Consider the following 15,424-nt stretch of genomic DNA (forward strand, 5'->3'; position numbering starts at 1 on the left):
TTAAAAAAATGTTGGTATAATTACATTAAATGAGCTAAGCATTGATTGCACTTGCATAATAAACACAGAATGGAAAGAACATGTTTCGGTTCATTTTATGCATTAGCATCCAAATCAAGTAATTTTTATTAGAATTTATTCTGATTGTTTTTATTTTCCAGATCGGGAAAAAGAATCAGCCATGTTTTATTTTTTTCCATATAGCACACAGTTAGAATTACATCTCCACACCCTGAAAATAGCGCCATACTATTTAGACCATAGCCAGTCAGCTCTATAGTTGAGAGGGAGAGAGTACTTCCTTAAAATATGACATTTGGGCACTTTAAACACAAATTGTTCTTCTATTCTGCTTTTAACATTGTCCCAAACAAAAGTAATAGTACAATTTACTGGTATTTTCCATGTATTTTGTAATTTACAATTCTCATCCACTTGTAATTATTTTGTAATGTATGAACATAGTAAACAAAGTTATTTCCAGTAAGCCTTTAGAGAACTAAGTTTTTTCTAAAGTATTTGTGGTAAATGTAAGAAAAAAAACCAATTACTGACCAAAGTGTTTAGCTAAATAAAATAGCTTAATTTTGTGCATTATGTATAGTTCATTTAAATAAATATTTTATAGGATAGTTTATTCTGTCTGTGGAGAAATCTTAACTACTATGTAACTAAACTGCCTAAGCTTTGGATTTCCACATGAGTAGTAAGATCCCCATATGTTACTGTGTTATGCTTTTTAAATAATTTTTGCATTAAAAGAGGTTACCTTAAGAAATAGTAGGCACACAAAATAACTAGTATTTTACATTTAGTAACTGCTACATATGCAAAGCATGTGTGCAAGATAAATTACTGAGTTCATTCTATCATTGAGGTAGGTTTATAGATTTTTTTTTCTTACATTATTCTCTTAAGTAATCTATAAATAACCCTGGAGACAAATTTAACTCACTGAATGCCCACAATGCAGTAAAATTTCGTAAAAGCAAAATCCTAAGTCCTCTGATGCCACATCCCAACATAGGGACAATCTCTGATCTTGTACCACAGAACTCAAGACATGCCCTGCCTCCCACAAGACTAATGGGAAATCAAGGGGCCAGAGAGGAGTAGGTGAGGAAAATGAGTAAAAGATTAGTAACAGACTTATCTGGCATCCAAGAATCAGCCTAGTAATTTTTAAAATAGCTTTTTATTTTTCCAAATACATGCAAAGATCATTTTCAACATTCACCTTTGCAAAACCTTGAATTTGAAATTTTTCTCCCTCTCTCCCACCACTTCCCTTCCCTCACAAACAGCAAGTTGCATCAACCTAGTCATTTAGAAAGTGCTTTATATGCATTCAGTTCTCAAAATGCCTTGTGAGGTATAGGTATTCCACTTAGCCCAATTTTTGATGAAGAAATAATCTTCAAAGTGTCTGCCCTCTGTCATACAAGTTATCAGAAGTAGAATTTCAACTCATATTCCTGATCTAGCAAGTCAAGTGCTACCACTTTAATCTTGCATCGAGACAGGATCAATCCCAAGATGGTTCAACAGTTTCATAGTAACTCCAAGATAGTTTAAGGCATAATAAAAGGGTTGTTAAAATATGCATGAATGTAAGACTACCCCCACAAACAATCACTGATGCCTCAAATACTTAACTGAATCAAAGTAATTACAGTCTTCATACTGGCATAGACTTTTGAATATAGTCTTCCCTTGAGGTAAATTCAAATGGCTTCACTTTGGGGAGTAATTTATATAACTAAATATTAATAACTAGCAATAATATAATGTTAAAGTTTACAAAGTACAATGTTTTATCCTCACAATGAAGGAAGTGCTATTGTCATTTTACCAGTAAGGAAAGTGAGGCAGCTTGAAATTAAATAACTTGACTAGTCACATAGCACATTATCTATGAAGCCAAATTTTACCCAGGCCTTCCTGACTCAAAAGTCCAGTACTCTAGCCACTGCAACCTAGCTGCCCATTAAAGCACTGTTCTTCCACCTTATCTTAACTAAGGATACAAATTAAAATATCTCATGAAATACTCCCCATGGAGTATAGAGTCTATACTCTAATGGCTCAGTTGCTAAAAGAACAGGTTTAGATCTGTAGGGGATATTATTAGGAGCCAAGATGGGAAACTATGGAGGAGAGTTTAAGATTTTCCCAAGGTTACTTAGATAATTCAAGTCACAGTACTGAGATTAAACTCTAGTGCATTCCCTATGTACTATTCTTTATGAATTAAATGCACTTAACACATATTGAATACTAGTAGTGGGTGGCAGGATGTTAATTGTGAATTTGGGAGTCACAAAGACCAGGGTTTGAATTCTGCCTCAGACATAGGCATGGCTTTAGTCGAAGTGACTCAGCCTCAAGTTTCTTCATCTGTGAAGTGGGGGAAGAGTACTTCCCTCATAAGAGTTTAGAGATTGATTATATTAAACTTTTTGAAATTGCCATATAAATGTTTTTATTACAATATTTTAAGATGAAATAAGGTACTCTGGAGCTGAATAAGGTGAAACTTAAATAAACCTTGCACACAAAGGAAAACAAAGTTTTATGAATGGTAGGTTGAACAGCTGTCCTCTGCCTGTGCTTAGCCTATGCCTGAACAAGACAGTAATATGTGAAAGTAGAATTTTGGCTAGTGACAGCAATTCTATTTGCTGCACATAGTTTTTCCAGATAACTATTTTCCAATAAAATTGCAGAAATATGAAATTGAGTCAACTTTTAAAAATAACTTTCCCACAAGCCTAGTTTTCACCCACTTAGAAAATCTTAGGTGGGCTTCGCTTAATTGAAGAGGAATAAGAATTTTTGTATTTGCCTAAGTGAAAATTTAGCTCACTTTTATAAATGGATAAAGTTAAACAGACAAAATTCATTCAACAACCATTTATTAAGCGCCTACTATGTTCAAAGCACTGTGCAGGTGCTATGGGGGAGAAACAAAAAATTAAGACATAGTTCCTGCCCTGTTGGAGCTTACAAGCTGACAAAACTTATCCCATCCCTTGACAACAATTTATTCCATCCCTTGACAACAATTTGCAAGTTAGTTTCTCTCACAAACATACTCTTCTAATATTGTGATAAACTTTAGCATCTTTTACATCTGGGGCTTTGGGGCATCAATTTTCCTTCTAGAGTTTCACAAAGTACTGCTTCTTTTTCTTATTTTCCAAAATTCTTGAGGGAAGGAAATTAGACATGAGCAAGCGGCTCAAAAAAAAAGTGTTGCTGATTGAGATTGGCTTTGAGAATTTTAAAATAAAACTTTCTAACAGGTTCAGAAGGTATAACTAACACTTACAATAAGATACAAATATAATAATAACATATATTTTAAAACAAACTACATCAATTTAAATTTACAGTATCTACTGTCCATATTGAATAGCAATGCTGAAATGGCATTTACATTGAAAGAACAGTTGTTGATTTCAACCTGCACTAATTCTTCAAATATTTAGTAGCTATTTAACTGCTCTTTTGTCTGCTTCCTTTAAGAAATTATTTCTATAAATTGATATGTCAAGTCACCAAGTTAAGAAAAACACATCTAATTTCAACCTGATCATATTTAAAGTTAAAATTAAGTTGTCTTTTCCTCTTTTCTTTGGGTGGATAGAAAAAAATAGACTTGAACATTCCTTTTGGATAGATGCTCTCATTCTTGGTTTTGTTTTTCTTATACACCCAACCTATTCCTTAGGTTAAGTGGTAAGAAAAAATTAGGACATGGAGAATTTTCTTCTGGGCAGAATATTTCAACATGAACTCAGAAAATAAGGAATGAATATACTTTCTAATTTAAAAAAAAAGTTCTGAATTCAACTAAATAGACTTGTAATGTTCTCTTCTGCTTTTAGTACTTTGTCAGAACATAATATAGCTAACAGAATGTCACATTTCAAAATCTTCAAAAACACTTTGAATGACGGGGAAAAAAACATGAATTATGCCAATATAGCCCTTGATTTATTCCATTGGTGGAAAGGCACCAAACTGTTTCTATCACTAGAAGCTTCCAACTTGAAAATGTCAGTTTGCTCTTTCTAGCTTCTCCCCATCTTGTATAGCTTTTATCTTTAAATGGCAAATCATATCTTTAGCATAAAGGAGGTTTTAAAAAAAAACACAAAATAAAACTGCCCCACAATATCGGCATTCCCAATACCAATTTTAAAAAAAACTATATAATTTACAATTATGTCAATTGTTTCCAGAAATAATCTAACATGAGTAATGCCCAATGTTTTCCCAAATAGCCTTTTTGTTTGGTGCTTCAAGTGCGGTATCTACAATTTTATCACGAAACCACTATAACATTCTTGTGAGAGGTAAAAAAGCAAGATAACTGTTCTTCCTTCAGTTTCCCCATCTGTAAAATGAGTCACTTGCATATTCACACAATAAGTCAATAGCAGAGTTGACAACAGAACTCAAATTTCTTATCTCCCTTTCCATGTTACAGTTGTTAAGGGGGGAAAATGCTGCATCTAGGAAGACTTCTGAAAGCTCCATTTGCAAAAAGGAAAAAAAAAATCTATGAAGCTAGTCTTCTATACTACTTTCTGTGTTCTTCTATAATTCAGAGGTAATAAAGACGATTTGACAGAGACAGATTAGGTTCTTTGTGAATACTTTGGCCAACAAGGAAAGCCAGTTTGTGAGCATACTGGCAGGGAGCTGGAACTCGAATGACACCCTTTAGGGGAGGAGAGAGGGGAAAAAATTATTTTGTATTAAATTTAACAAGGCTATAAATGTTTCCAATGTTAAATGAATATAAACAGACTGAAAATTTAAAAATAATAATCACCAATTTGAAAAAAAAAAGTCATTATGGAAAAATACTTACTGGCCAGTTATAATACACATGGCAGAGCTTGTAAGTTAATCGTTGTATATGGTCTGGTTTCAGGCCACTATTGTCATAGATTACATTGTAATGTGTAGGAGAAACACTACCACTTCTTACAGCCTGGCTCACAATAAAAAAGTCATACCTGCAAATTACAAAATCCACAGATGTATTGCCAAATTTTAAAAACTGACAAAGTATCAGACAAAGAAAGCAACTGATAATAATAATAATATAGCATTTATATAACACTAAGTTTTGCAAACAAAAATATTTATATTTTTATTTCACTTACTAAGTGTGTTAAATGAATTTAAAAGTTTCAGGAAAAATTTGACAAGAAATGCCTTAACATGAATAAATAGAAATATTTTATTTAACCTTATTGGTTATGGGGCTTTAGCACAAAACACTTATGTCATTTTAATGATTCTCCTTCATACATTTACTAATTTTAAATATTAGAAATTAATAACAGTACTTTCTCTAGTGTCTCTGATAATTTTAATTATAAAACATACATGCAACTTGAAAAATTAAGGCTGCATGACTAGGAACATGAAGAAATTCTCTCTTCAGGATTTTCAAGTCTCATCTTTTTAACCAGAGCTATTCTGAACCACCCTCCTAAAAATTAACATCTGTCTAAGAGACAAATTGGAAGTTAAAATGTCACCAACTAAATCATAAAAGTGATTTTTAAGATTTAGATTATATATACCACTGCCATCGGAGAATGGTTGACTACACAGACATAAAAACACATAATTTTAACCTTTGTTATCTGGAAAATTCACTTAATCTAGACCGTACATGCACTTCTCTTTGTTAAATATATTTATGTTAATTATTTTATCAAACTGTAATTCAAGATAATTTCCCATTAACTCTACTGTAGATGTACATAGATGTCTGTATCTGGTCAGAATTCAAATTCAAGGCTCCTGATTACCAAGGATCAGGTTTAGTCAGATCTTGCTTGCTGCTTTTATTTAAAATTTATTGAGTGTTCACAGTCAGTTTATAAAACCTATCTCGTGTGTGAATACTATGGAGTATTATACTCATTAACTGGATTAAGCTTAGATTATAAAATAAATGGCTGTCGAATTGTACCTGTATTTAATTTTGATAATAAATTAGCCCAAGATGGGATGGGCCTTACTTGTCTATGGACATACAATTCCTTCCATAAGAGCATATGACCAAAGACTTTAATTTTTAGTATTTGTACCACTTATTTCTATCCCAGCAAAAATGCTTAAGCACAAAAAAGGCTTTTAAATATTTACTGAACTGAATGCTTTATTCATATACTAAATGACCACAGATTGTGCTACTTTTTTGCTATAAAAAACATGCAGCTGTCTCCTCCTTCTTGTCAATGTGCTCTTTCTAATCTACTTCATACTTGTATCCTATTGTTTAGGTGATGAACAAAAGATAGCTCTGGATAAAAGGAAATAAGTTTTATTGTCTAGAATTTCTCCTTTAAACCCCGATAACTTTGTTCTGAATTTCCAGCTATGCTTTAGTTGTCTGAAGGTCCAAGAAATCTGACCACTAAATATGTAGGGTGTTAAGGTAGTAAGAATTTGGGTTAGAAAATTAGTTATCTGTGGTGGAAGTAGTAGGGTGAGGGGAATATACAAATATACAATTGGGTCTATGTTGAGTTAAAAAGGACAAATTAAGTTATGAAGATGAACTTAGAATTTATAAAAATAAATGTCAGAAATCAAGGAGTGAACTTGTTAATGTACATATGAGCTTATAGAAAAGAAGTGAAATAATACCATTAAGTTTTCATCCAGAAATTCTTTCTACTTTTTTGGATTCCCAATGTAGTTTAATTATCTTTCCATTAGAACTTATCATTCTGTGGGGCAGTGAGGTAGTGCAGTGGATAGAACACCAGCCTTGAAGTCAGGAGGATCTGAGTTCAAATCTGCCCTCAGACACTTACAATTCCTATAGTGTGATCCTGGGCAAGTCACTTAACCCCATTTGCCTAAGCAAAAGAGAAGGGGCCAGGGAACTTACCATTCCGGTCTAGTAACTTCCACATCAATAACTGTTCCAGGAAGTGGATTTTGAAGTCTTCCTCCAGACTGTGCAAAAAATCTGGCATTCACTCGTTTCTTCACCACTATTACTGTTAATCTTGGGCTTAAAGATTGATAAAAATATAGTGACATTTATCACAAAGTCATTCCTTGAAATTTTTCGAGGAATTCTTGTATTGTTATACTTTTTAAGAGAGCATGGAATTAAACACCCTGTACTTGAAAAGCTCTAGAGGGCATATTATCTGCATGGAATTATGGGCAATAATTCTACCAGAAACAGTTGCAGTGTCAGAAAAGAATTATTGAATAGAGTGGAAAATAGATGAATAGACAGAAGTTCTTGTTTCAAGGCAGCTAGGTGGCGCAGTAGATTGTGTATCCTTTGTCCCAATGCATGCAAAATTTTTTGTGCCTATGTAAAAGTTTTCTCTGAATAACGGCAAATGAACAGAATTTTCCTCTCCTCTGGACAGCACTTGTTAATAATTCATTTTGCATTTAACTTATAAGTTTTTTTTAAGTTGAGTGTTAACTCTCCAACTAGACAGAAAGCACCTTTAAAGCAGGAATATTTCTCTAGTATACTATTATATCCTCACTGCACTCAGAACTTTATTATATACACAATAAATATCTAATATTTTCTTGAGTTTGTTTCCCCCCCACTAGATGGTAAACAGAATATATACCTCCCAAGTTATTCTGTTCTGATGTAAAGTGGATTATAAAGGCCAACTTTTGAAAACCACTGTTGCAGAAAGAAACTTAAAACAGGGCCCTACAAGAATAATAATATATTTAGATAGACCAAGAGAAAGGCATCTCCTGTACAAACAAATCAAATAAAAAAATTTTTGGAAAGTCAAAGAAACAGTGAGCTTTTCTATTATTACTGCTACTTCCTTCCACAGTATACTTAGAAATCAAGTAGAAGGTTCAGATTATAATTAGGACTTTAAAGGTGGTCGGGACTCAATTTAATTAAGGTCAAAATTCTTTCATAGAAATAAAGATAATGAAACCCTGAGAAGGGTAAGGATTGGAAGGATTTGAACCCAAGTCTTTATTTTCCATCTCCAGTGCCTTATTGTTTAGTAACTTTAAATAAATCATCAAAATAATCTCATTAATTTTCTAAAAGTAGCTACTGGCCCCCCTCAAACTATAGCAAAAAGCTAAGGAGGTAAAAAGAGCAACCCGATACACCTCATCACAGAGAAAAGAAATTTCTCCAATTTAAAAAAATATATACTAATTTTTTCTTTGAATTGTAGTCATATGAAATGCCATTAAAAAAAAAAAAAAAGACAATTCAACCACAGTTGGCTGTTTCTTTTTCCAGTGGAAACCACTGCTCATACAGGCAGCTAAGTACACACTGGAATAGTGTTTTGGACCTGAAGTCAAGACGACCTGAATTCAAATCTGGCCTCAGACACTGTAACTGCAGGTAAGAAACTTAGCTCTGTTTTATCTCAGTTCACCCATCTATAAAATGAACTGGAGAAGGAAATGGCAAATCACTTCAGTATTTTTACCAAGAGAATCCTAAATAGGATCACAGAGAATATGAATGAACAATTGCATGTAGGCTATTTTAAATTATCACTTTCAAAAGGATCTCTAAAATTATATAAAATGAGTGTTTTTTGTTTAATTTTTCCATCAATTGACAATCAACTCTATAATCCTTCAGTCCTAAGTACTATCATTTCTCTAGAGCAACATTTTGCTTCTAGTGCAAAGACCTTAGAGCAAAGTCCTCTAGCTTTGTAGCAGAAAACTTGTACTTCCAGACTTTGATAATCTCTGATCCTCATTACCATCTTACTGAGTTTTGAATGGGCATGTTAAGTATAACATTGATGTTGGGCTTCTTCTTGGGGATGGGATACTTTCCCTCTTGTATAACCTAAAACCATAAAAATTAGCTTATTACCCAGTTGCTTAGATGGTTGTTAAGAGGTATATTGGATTGCTCTTTTTATCTCCTTAGCTTTTTGCTGTAATTTGAGTGGAGCCAGTAACTACTTTTAGAAAATTAATGAGATTTTGAAGCTTATATTCTTTTTTAAAATTATTATTATTATTTTTACTGAGGCAATTGGGGTTAAGTGACTTGCCCAGGGTAACACAGCCAGGAAGTGTTAAGTGTCTGAGACCAGATTTGAATTCAGGTCCTCCTGACTTCAGCGCTGGTGCTCTATTCATTGTACCACCTAGTCACTTAACCCCGATTGCCTTAGCAAAAAAAAAAACAAAAACAAAAACAAAAACAAAAACCTATTTTAACAAGAAAGAAGCTATCACTAACATTGACATGTACTATACTTCCAAGTTTCCAAACGCAGTCAGTGGGCAGGTAAAATAGAATTTGTATGATTATAGGGGGAAAGAGGTCTACTAGATATGACCTATTTGCCTTCTTTTTATGGGAGAGGGGGGCTATAGTTTGTTATATAGTGTCTGAGTTCAGGATTTGAACTCGGGTCCTCTTGACTGTAGGGCCAATGCTCTATCCACTATACCACTTAACTGGCCATTGCCTTTCTACTTTTCTAAGATTTCACTATTCAAACTACTAAAGAATGTGGACATTACATTTTACATCTTCTCATTTTTTTAAAAATACAACTATAAATGTAAAATGTAAAAGAAATGTCAAAAAATGAGAATATGTTTAAAAGAGTTGGAAAACAGGATGCTTTCCTAACAGCCAGCAGACAGGGTATTAATAACAAAAAAGAAAAGCTGTTTAGCAAAAGTCCTGGGGTGTGTGTGTGTGTGTGTGTGAGTGAGAGAGAGAGAGAGAGCGAGAGAGAGAACGCGCACGCAAGAGAGCGTGAAGAAGGGAGGAAGGGCGGGAGGGAGAAAGAGAGAGAGAGAAAAAGAGAGACATACAAGAGAGGAATTGTAGTCAATATAGGGAGATGATACTACTTTAGTTAGTGCTAAGATTCAAAATCTCTTCCCCTTCCCCATTTTCAACAAAATAAACTTACAATTTCCTAATGTGGAAAAGCAAGTGTCACATTTAATTTTATAGAGGAAAAAATTATCTAGTACCTTATAGTCTTAGGGCTTTGGTACACTTTTCAACTATTAGATCAACTTTTAAATTAAAGGCTGAATAAAATAAGGTTATGTCTAAATCTGGCCCATATAGCAATTTCCTTAATTTCTCTTTAAATGCAAAATAGAAGTTGTCCCTTTCTTTAGAGGGGGAGAAAATCCTTGTACAAACTTATTGGGGGACTTTCACCAAGATACTCCAATGAAACATAAAAATTTTATTATGCAGAAGTTATTGGGTAGACACAAGTAAGAAGCTCAGTCCCTGCACTTAGGAAATTTACCAGTTAGGGATGTTGTGTAAAAAAGGACAAAAATAAAAGAAATGGTGATCATAAAAATTTAGTTAGAAGTATAATCATCACTAAGTTCAAAGGGAAAAAGTTGTTAGAATTCCCAAGACAGAAAAATAGTAATGGTGATACAGAAAACTGCCTTTCTGGCTGCTTACATTCTTTTGCAAGGCAGCAATTATTAACCAAAACAAGTTTCCTGAACACTGGAGCATGAGATAAAACCAATTTACTTGTTTCTTGAAAGGACTTAAGTTTTTACTCTATCATTCCTATAAGAGAAAGGAAATAAAGGAACAAATATTTTCCCTTTCACCAATTCAAGTACTTTTATGTATTTTCAAATCATGCTTAACTATAATTCCTTTTTCACCTATAGTTACATTTTATAACAATTTTAGAAGATTATGAGAATAACATAAAAAAGTCATTTTATATTGTGTGTACTTACTTGTATCCTTTACCAACAGATTTTAGGCAGTCCAAAAACTGTGGTACTTCATAGTTAACCAATGTTTTTAATTGTCCATCACCTACACCATCCCGATATACAACAATGCGACTAGGCATATATTCATTGTAGCTGTTCCAGGCCCTCAATGCAGCTGAAAAAAAATGAATAAAGTTTTGAAAAGAACAAAAGCCTGAAAAGTAGTTTGCATTTCTAATGAATTCTGGCTCAGTAGTTTTCAATGATGTTGCTTTTAAATATAGCTTTCTTTAAGTTTAAAATACAAAGTAAACTATTTAGATTTTTTACCTTGCAAGCAGACTTTGAGACCATCTACTAGTTCTTGCCCTCTATCTTGAAAGACACAGCGAGAAAACCAGCTTTTTCAGAGAAAAATAAAAACTATTAATATCTGAAAACTATATGAAAATAAAAGTTTATAGCTAAAATATCACACATATTATTGGACTTCTACTATAATGCTTACATAGAGTTTGTCAGTGTTGAACATTCTAATCTCTCCAACTAAAATATCACAAACTGTCAAATTTCTTTACATTATAGGGCTCCCATCATTTATATATGTTACACCCCCCTCCCCCACACACACACCCATACACCCATATACATATATACACACACACACACACATATAATCTTGAACAAACACTACAAATGGACAATCAATTGGACCCATGGCCAAACAAGAGGTAGACTATATACTAGATTGCCCTTAGTAAAGTGTATGGTTCTTTTAATAATTCCAAGCTTCTCTATGGAAGAGGCCCATTTAAAAAATATTCTGCTAATGTTGTTATAAGGCCAGGTATAATAGAATTTTTTAATTTTTCTCAAAAAACTTAATTATCTAAAGTACCATATGAGTCCCATCACCACAGTCTTTTCAAGACTATTTCAACATTGACTTTCCTCTCTTGCTTTGATTTGCCTTTTTTGAGATCTGTTCTTGACCAAAACTTATCTGTTAAGTTTAATAATAGAATATAGACTACTTTTGAGCTCATTTGTGTGTGGGTGAAGTTATTTCTGTATGAGGTTTCATAGCCATTTCAAACAGCTGATAGTAATTGACTACCTTTATGTTAAAGTTTAAAATAATTTTGGTAAACTATTGATTAAATATTAAATTAAATTAATGTCTTTGATTAACATGTCTGTTTCCTTTTCCTTGGATAACACGTTTCTTAATAGAGATGATATGTAAATAAAGTTATATTTGGAATCAGAGGATATTTATTCACACCTTGGCTTCTGACATATTACCATGTTCTCAACTTGGAAATTGAGGGTATTGAAATAGATGATCATTACAGTTTATTATTATCTGTTTCTTCAACCTAAAGATAGATTGTATGCCAAAATTTATTTACAAATCTTATTTGAAACATTCCAATTTTCCTGTAAAAATAAACCTCATTGTCCAAAATTTAAACACTTATTATTGTTTTCTGAATAAATTGTGAATTCTGTTAAGTCAGGGACTATCCCTTAATCTCTCTAGTTCCATTAGCACAAACCTCTTCATAGAGATGCTTAATAAATATTTGGTGATGAAGAGCTTTCTGCAGGAAAATGAACTGTTTAGGTGTAATTATGAATTTATAATTATATATAATTATAACAATTGCATTTTGAGTAGAATTCTGAATTGGTATAACCATTCTGGAAAATGCAAAAAAAAAAAAAGTGACTAAAATATTCAAATATTTTGACCCAGAGATTCCAGAATTTGAAAGAAAGTAAATACTATCAGTAGAGGAAAGACGAATTGGGAAACAAATGGAATATTACTGTGCTATAAGAAATGGTAAATAGAGAGAAATACAAACAAGGTAGAAGTAAAGTGAGCAGAATTAGGAAAAGAATATAGCCAATTACTACAATAATGGAAATGGAAATGGCAAATAGATGGGAAAATAAATTACTAAGCTTAGTCTCAAAGAAGACATGAGACAATTCATACTCTGCTCCTTTGCAAAAGTGAGATACACCATAGGTATGGGATATTACATGTAAGACTTGGGTTGTTTTGTGGAATTTTTTTTCTTTCTTTTGTTATTCTTTATTATAAAGGATGGCTCTATAGAAGGGGGGAAGATGATGGGTACAGTGGAAAACAAAGATGATATAAAAACAAAAAAATTCAATAAAATATATTTTTTAAAAAGATTTGGCCAACAAGCAATTAGACAAGAGTAATTTATAAGTTTCCAAAAGAAAAATGTCTATTTATACAACTTCCAGATCTTTAAGCAAAAAACTAAGTAGCCACTGAATCAGAGAGACATTACCCACAAAAAGAATTACCCACCAACTCATCTTCCCTTCTTCCTTCCTTCCTTCCTTGGAGTTCTTGTTTAGTCTCTTTTCATTTCTGCCATAGCTGTGGCTTTTATTTGTAAAATTCACTCAAGTTATTTTTACATCAAACCTTCCTTACCGTGTCATTCCTTCATTGATACTAGCAACAAATCCTGCAATTGACCTTCGCCCAGCTGTAGTGTCATGGTAACAATCAATACCAATAATCATGGCTAGCTTTAACTTAAGAAAAAAAATAATACATTTCAGTCACATAAGTTACAAATATAACAATTTAAATCAAGGAGATGCAAAAGGATAAAAAGTAATAAAGTGATAAAAGATTAATTAATGACCACCCATCTTGGCCCTAAAGAGATATGATGGGGACAGAGGACTATCTATATTGGGAAATGTGATATAAAACCCAAAGATATTAACAGAAATAGTTTTAACAAAATCAATAAGATCTATTTTCTTAAAATGAATATTGACTATGTCAAATTGTCAATTGCAAAGAAAGTTTTACCTGAGTCCTTTATTCATAACTTACTTTAACTTGGATTTCTGCTTCAAATCAACTTCTGTTCTAATGGCCATAACTTAAGTGGCTTAGAATTATCAAATTTTTAGATCTTTATGTAATTGTTATTAAACCCAGACAAATTATCAAAAACAAGAAGAGTACAATAAAATCAAACTTACAGGCATATCAACCCTCCAAAGTTCTCCTCCCATCTTGCAATTCATCTGAAGGGCAATCTTTGTAGCAATGGCCATTACAGTTTGTTGCTTGCCTAAGGTTCTTGCTATCACACATTGACTTGGAGTTGGACAGTCTGTACACAAGTATTTTTTAATAGCATCGTACTTGTCTTTCCGATTACTAGACAACAGACAAACTACCTTAGGGGAAAAAACACAGAAAAACAATCAAAAGTATAAGAATTTCAGCTAACTTCTGTAGACAAATTACTGAAATAGATAAGGCAATTGTGTATTTTTTTGATTACCACATAGCTTATTAGATTGATGACTTTGGCATATAAAATTCAATTCTCACAAAATTTCAGTTTCAAGTATCTTTTATAAAAACAAAAATGGCTTGAAAGAGAAAGTGCTATCATCACTACCACCATGACCATCCTCCTAACCCCACTCTACTCAGCCATCCATTTGCAGCAGTAAGTCCACAAGTGTAGTATATTGCCCATATTTTCAAGACTTTTTTGATATGTTGATTGGTTATCCAACTTTTTTCTTTTCATTTTCCTCTTTTTTTTTTTTTAAATATTGTCTATGTGAAAAGGCTTTCTGGGAAGGTGAATACATTAATAAATTATGGTAATATTTTAAAATATCAAAAATTTGTTATTGTTTATTCATTTTTCAGACATGTTTGATTCTTTGTAAACCCCATTTGGAGTTTTCTTAGCAAAAATATTGGAGTTGTCTGTCATTTCCTTCTCCAGCTCATTTTATAGATGAGGAAAGGAAATAAGAGCAAACCTGGTCAATTAACTTGCCAAAGGACACGCAGCTAGTGTCTATGCCAGGTGAACTAAGGAAGATGTATTTTAATGCCTCTAGACCTCCTGTGCTACCTAGCTACCCCAATAAAGACAATGGGGTAGGGAAGGGCAGAAAACTGCATGCAGAATGTAAATATTATGGACATTCAAATGAAATTCAGTTGGGGAAAAAAAGCAGTTCTCAAACAATCATTCATGAAGTCTGAATATTATTTAACATATGCAGACATAATCTAGAGCAAGATGGATATCATTTCCCTACCCACATATTCTAAACTCTAGGCAAACCAGAACTCAAGCTGTTCTATCTTCTTTTGATCCCACTGTTACTCACAGCTGACGTAATACACTTCTCATTTTAATATTCTAACTACTAAGGCATGAGCCTCTCCACACAGCCATCTGCATGACCCCCTTCTTTGCTCCAGTAATGATGCTCACTATGTTGTTTCTATCTCCTCTCATGCTTATGTGAGTTTGCTATCCTAGTTATTTCTGTCATATCTCCCTTGTGCTACTCAATTAGCCAGGCCATTTGAATGCCAAGGGCATGCTTGCCAAGACGATTATTTTAGGCAGAACTCATACCAGGCAAACACTCAAATGGTGATCAGAAAAAGAACGCTTTAAAGGTCTCTCTTAAGGACTTTAGAACTGATTGTATGATATGGAAGACACTGGTACAACATGGCGTGCCCTCTTCAGAGAAAGTGCTCTGCTCTTATGAGCCAGGAAGAATTGAAATAGCTCAGAAGAAACACAAGATGTGCACAGTTACAGAGGCTGACAGGGACTATTTG

At 33.1% G+C, this 15,424-nt stretch overlaps 1 protein-coding gene across 6 annotated transcripts in view; it reads right to left on the minus strand.

Moving 5' to 3' along the window:
- Nucleotides 1–2,898: 2,898 nt before the first annotated feature.
- LOC100935365 (piwi-like protein 1) overlaps nt 2,899–15,424 on the minus strand; it is a 42,937-nt gene continuing 30,411 nt past the window's right edge. For all 6 annotated transcript variants that reach the window (XM_031948408.1, XM_031948411.1, XM_031948412.1 and 3 more), the window contains 7 exons: nt 13,798–13,998; nt 13,232–13,335; nt 11,080–11,150; nt 10,771–10,924; nt 6,929–7,054; nt 4,883–5,030; nt 2,899–4,729 (listed from right to left, as the gene is read on the minus strand). In XM_031948408.1, the coding sequence (XP_031804268.1) occupies nt 4,613–4,729; nt 4,883–5,030; nt 6,929–7,054; nt 10,771–10,924; nt 11,080–11,150; nt 13,232–13,335; nt 13,798–13,998 (921 nt within the window). In that variant the 3' untranslated portion in view covers nt 2,899–4,612. The remainder of the gene's footprint in view (nt 4,730–4,882; nt 5,031–6,928; nt 7,055–10,770; nt 10,925–11,079; nt 11,151–13,231; nt 13,336–13,797; nt 13,999–15,424) is intronic.

Source organism: Sarcophilus harrisii, chromosome 1 (assembly GCF_902635505.1).
Source record: "Sarcophilus harrisii chromosome 1, mSarHar1.11, whole genome shotgun sequence".
NCBI classification, from domain to species: Eukaryota; Metazoa; Chordata; class Mammalia; order Dasyuromorphia; family Dasyuridae; genus Sarcophilus; species Sarcophilus harrisii.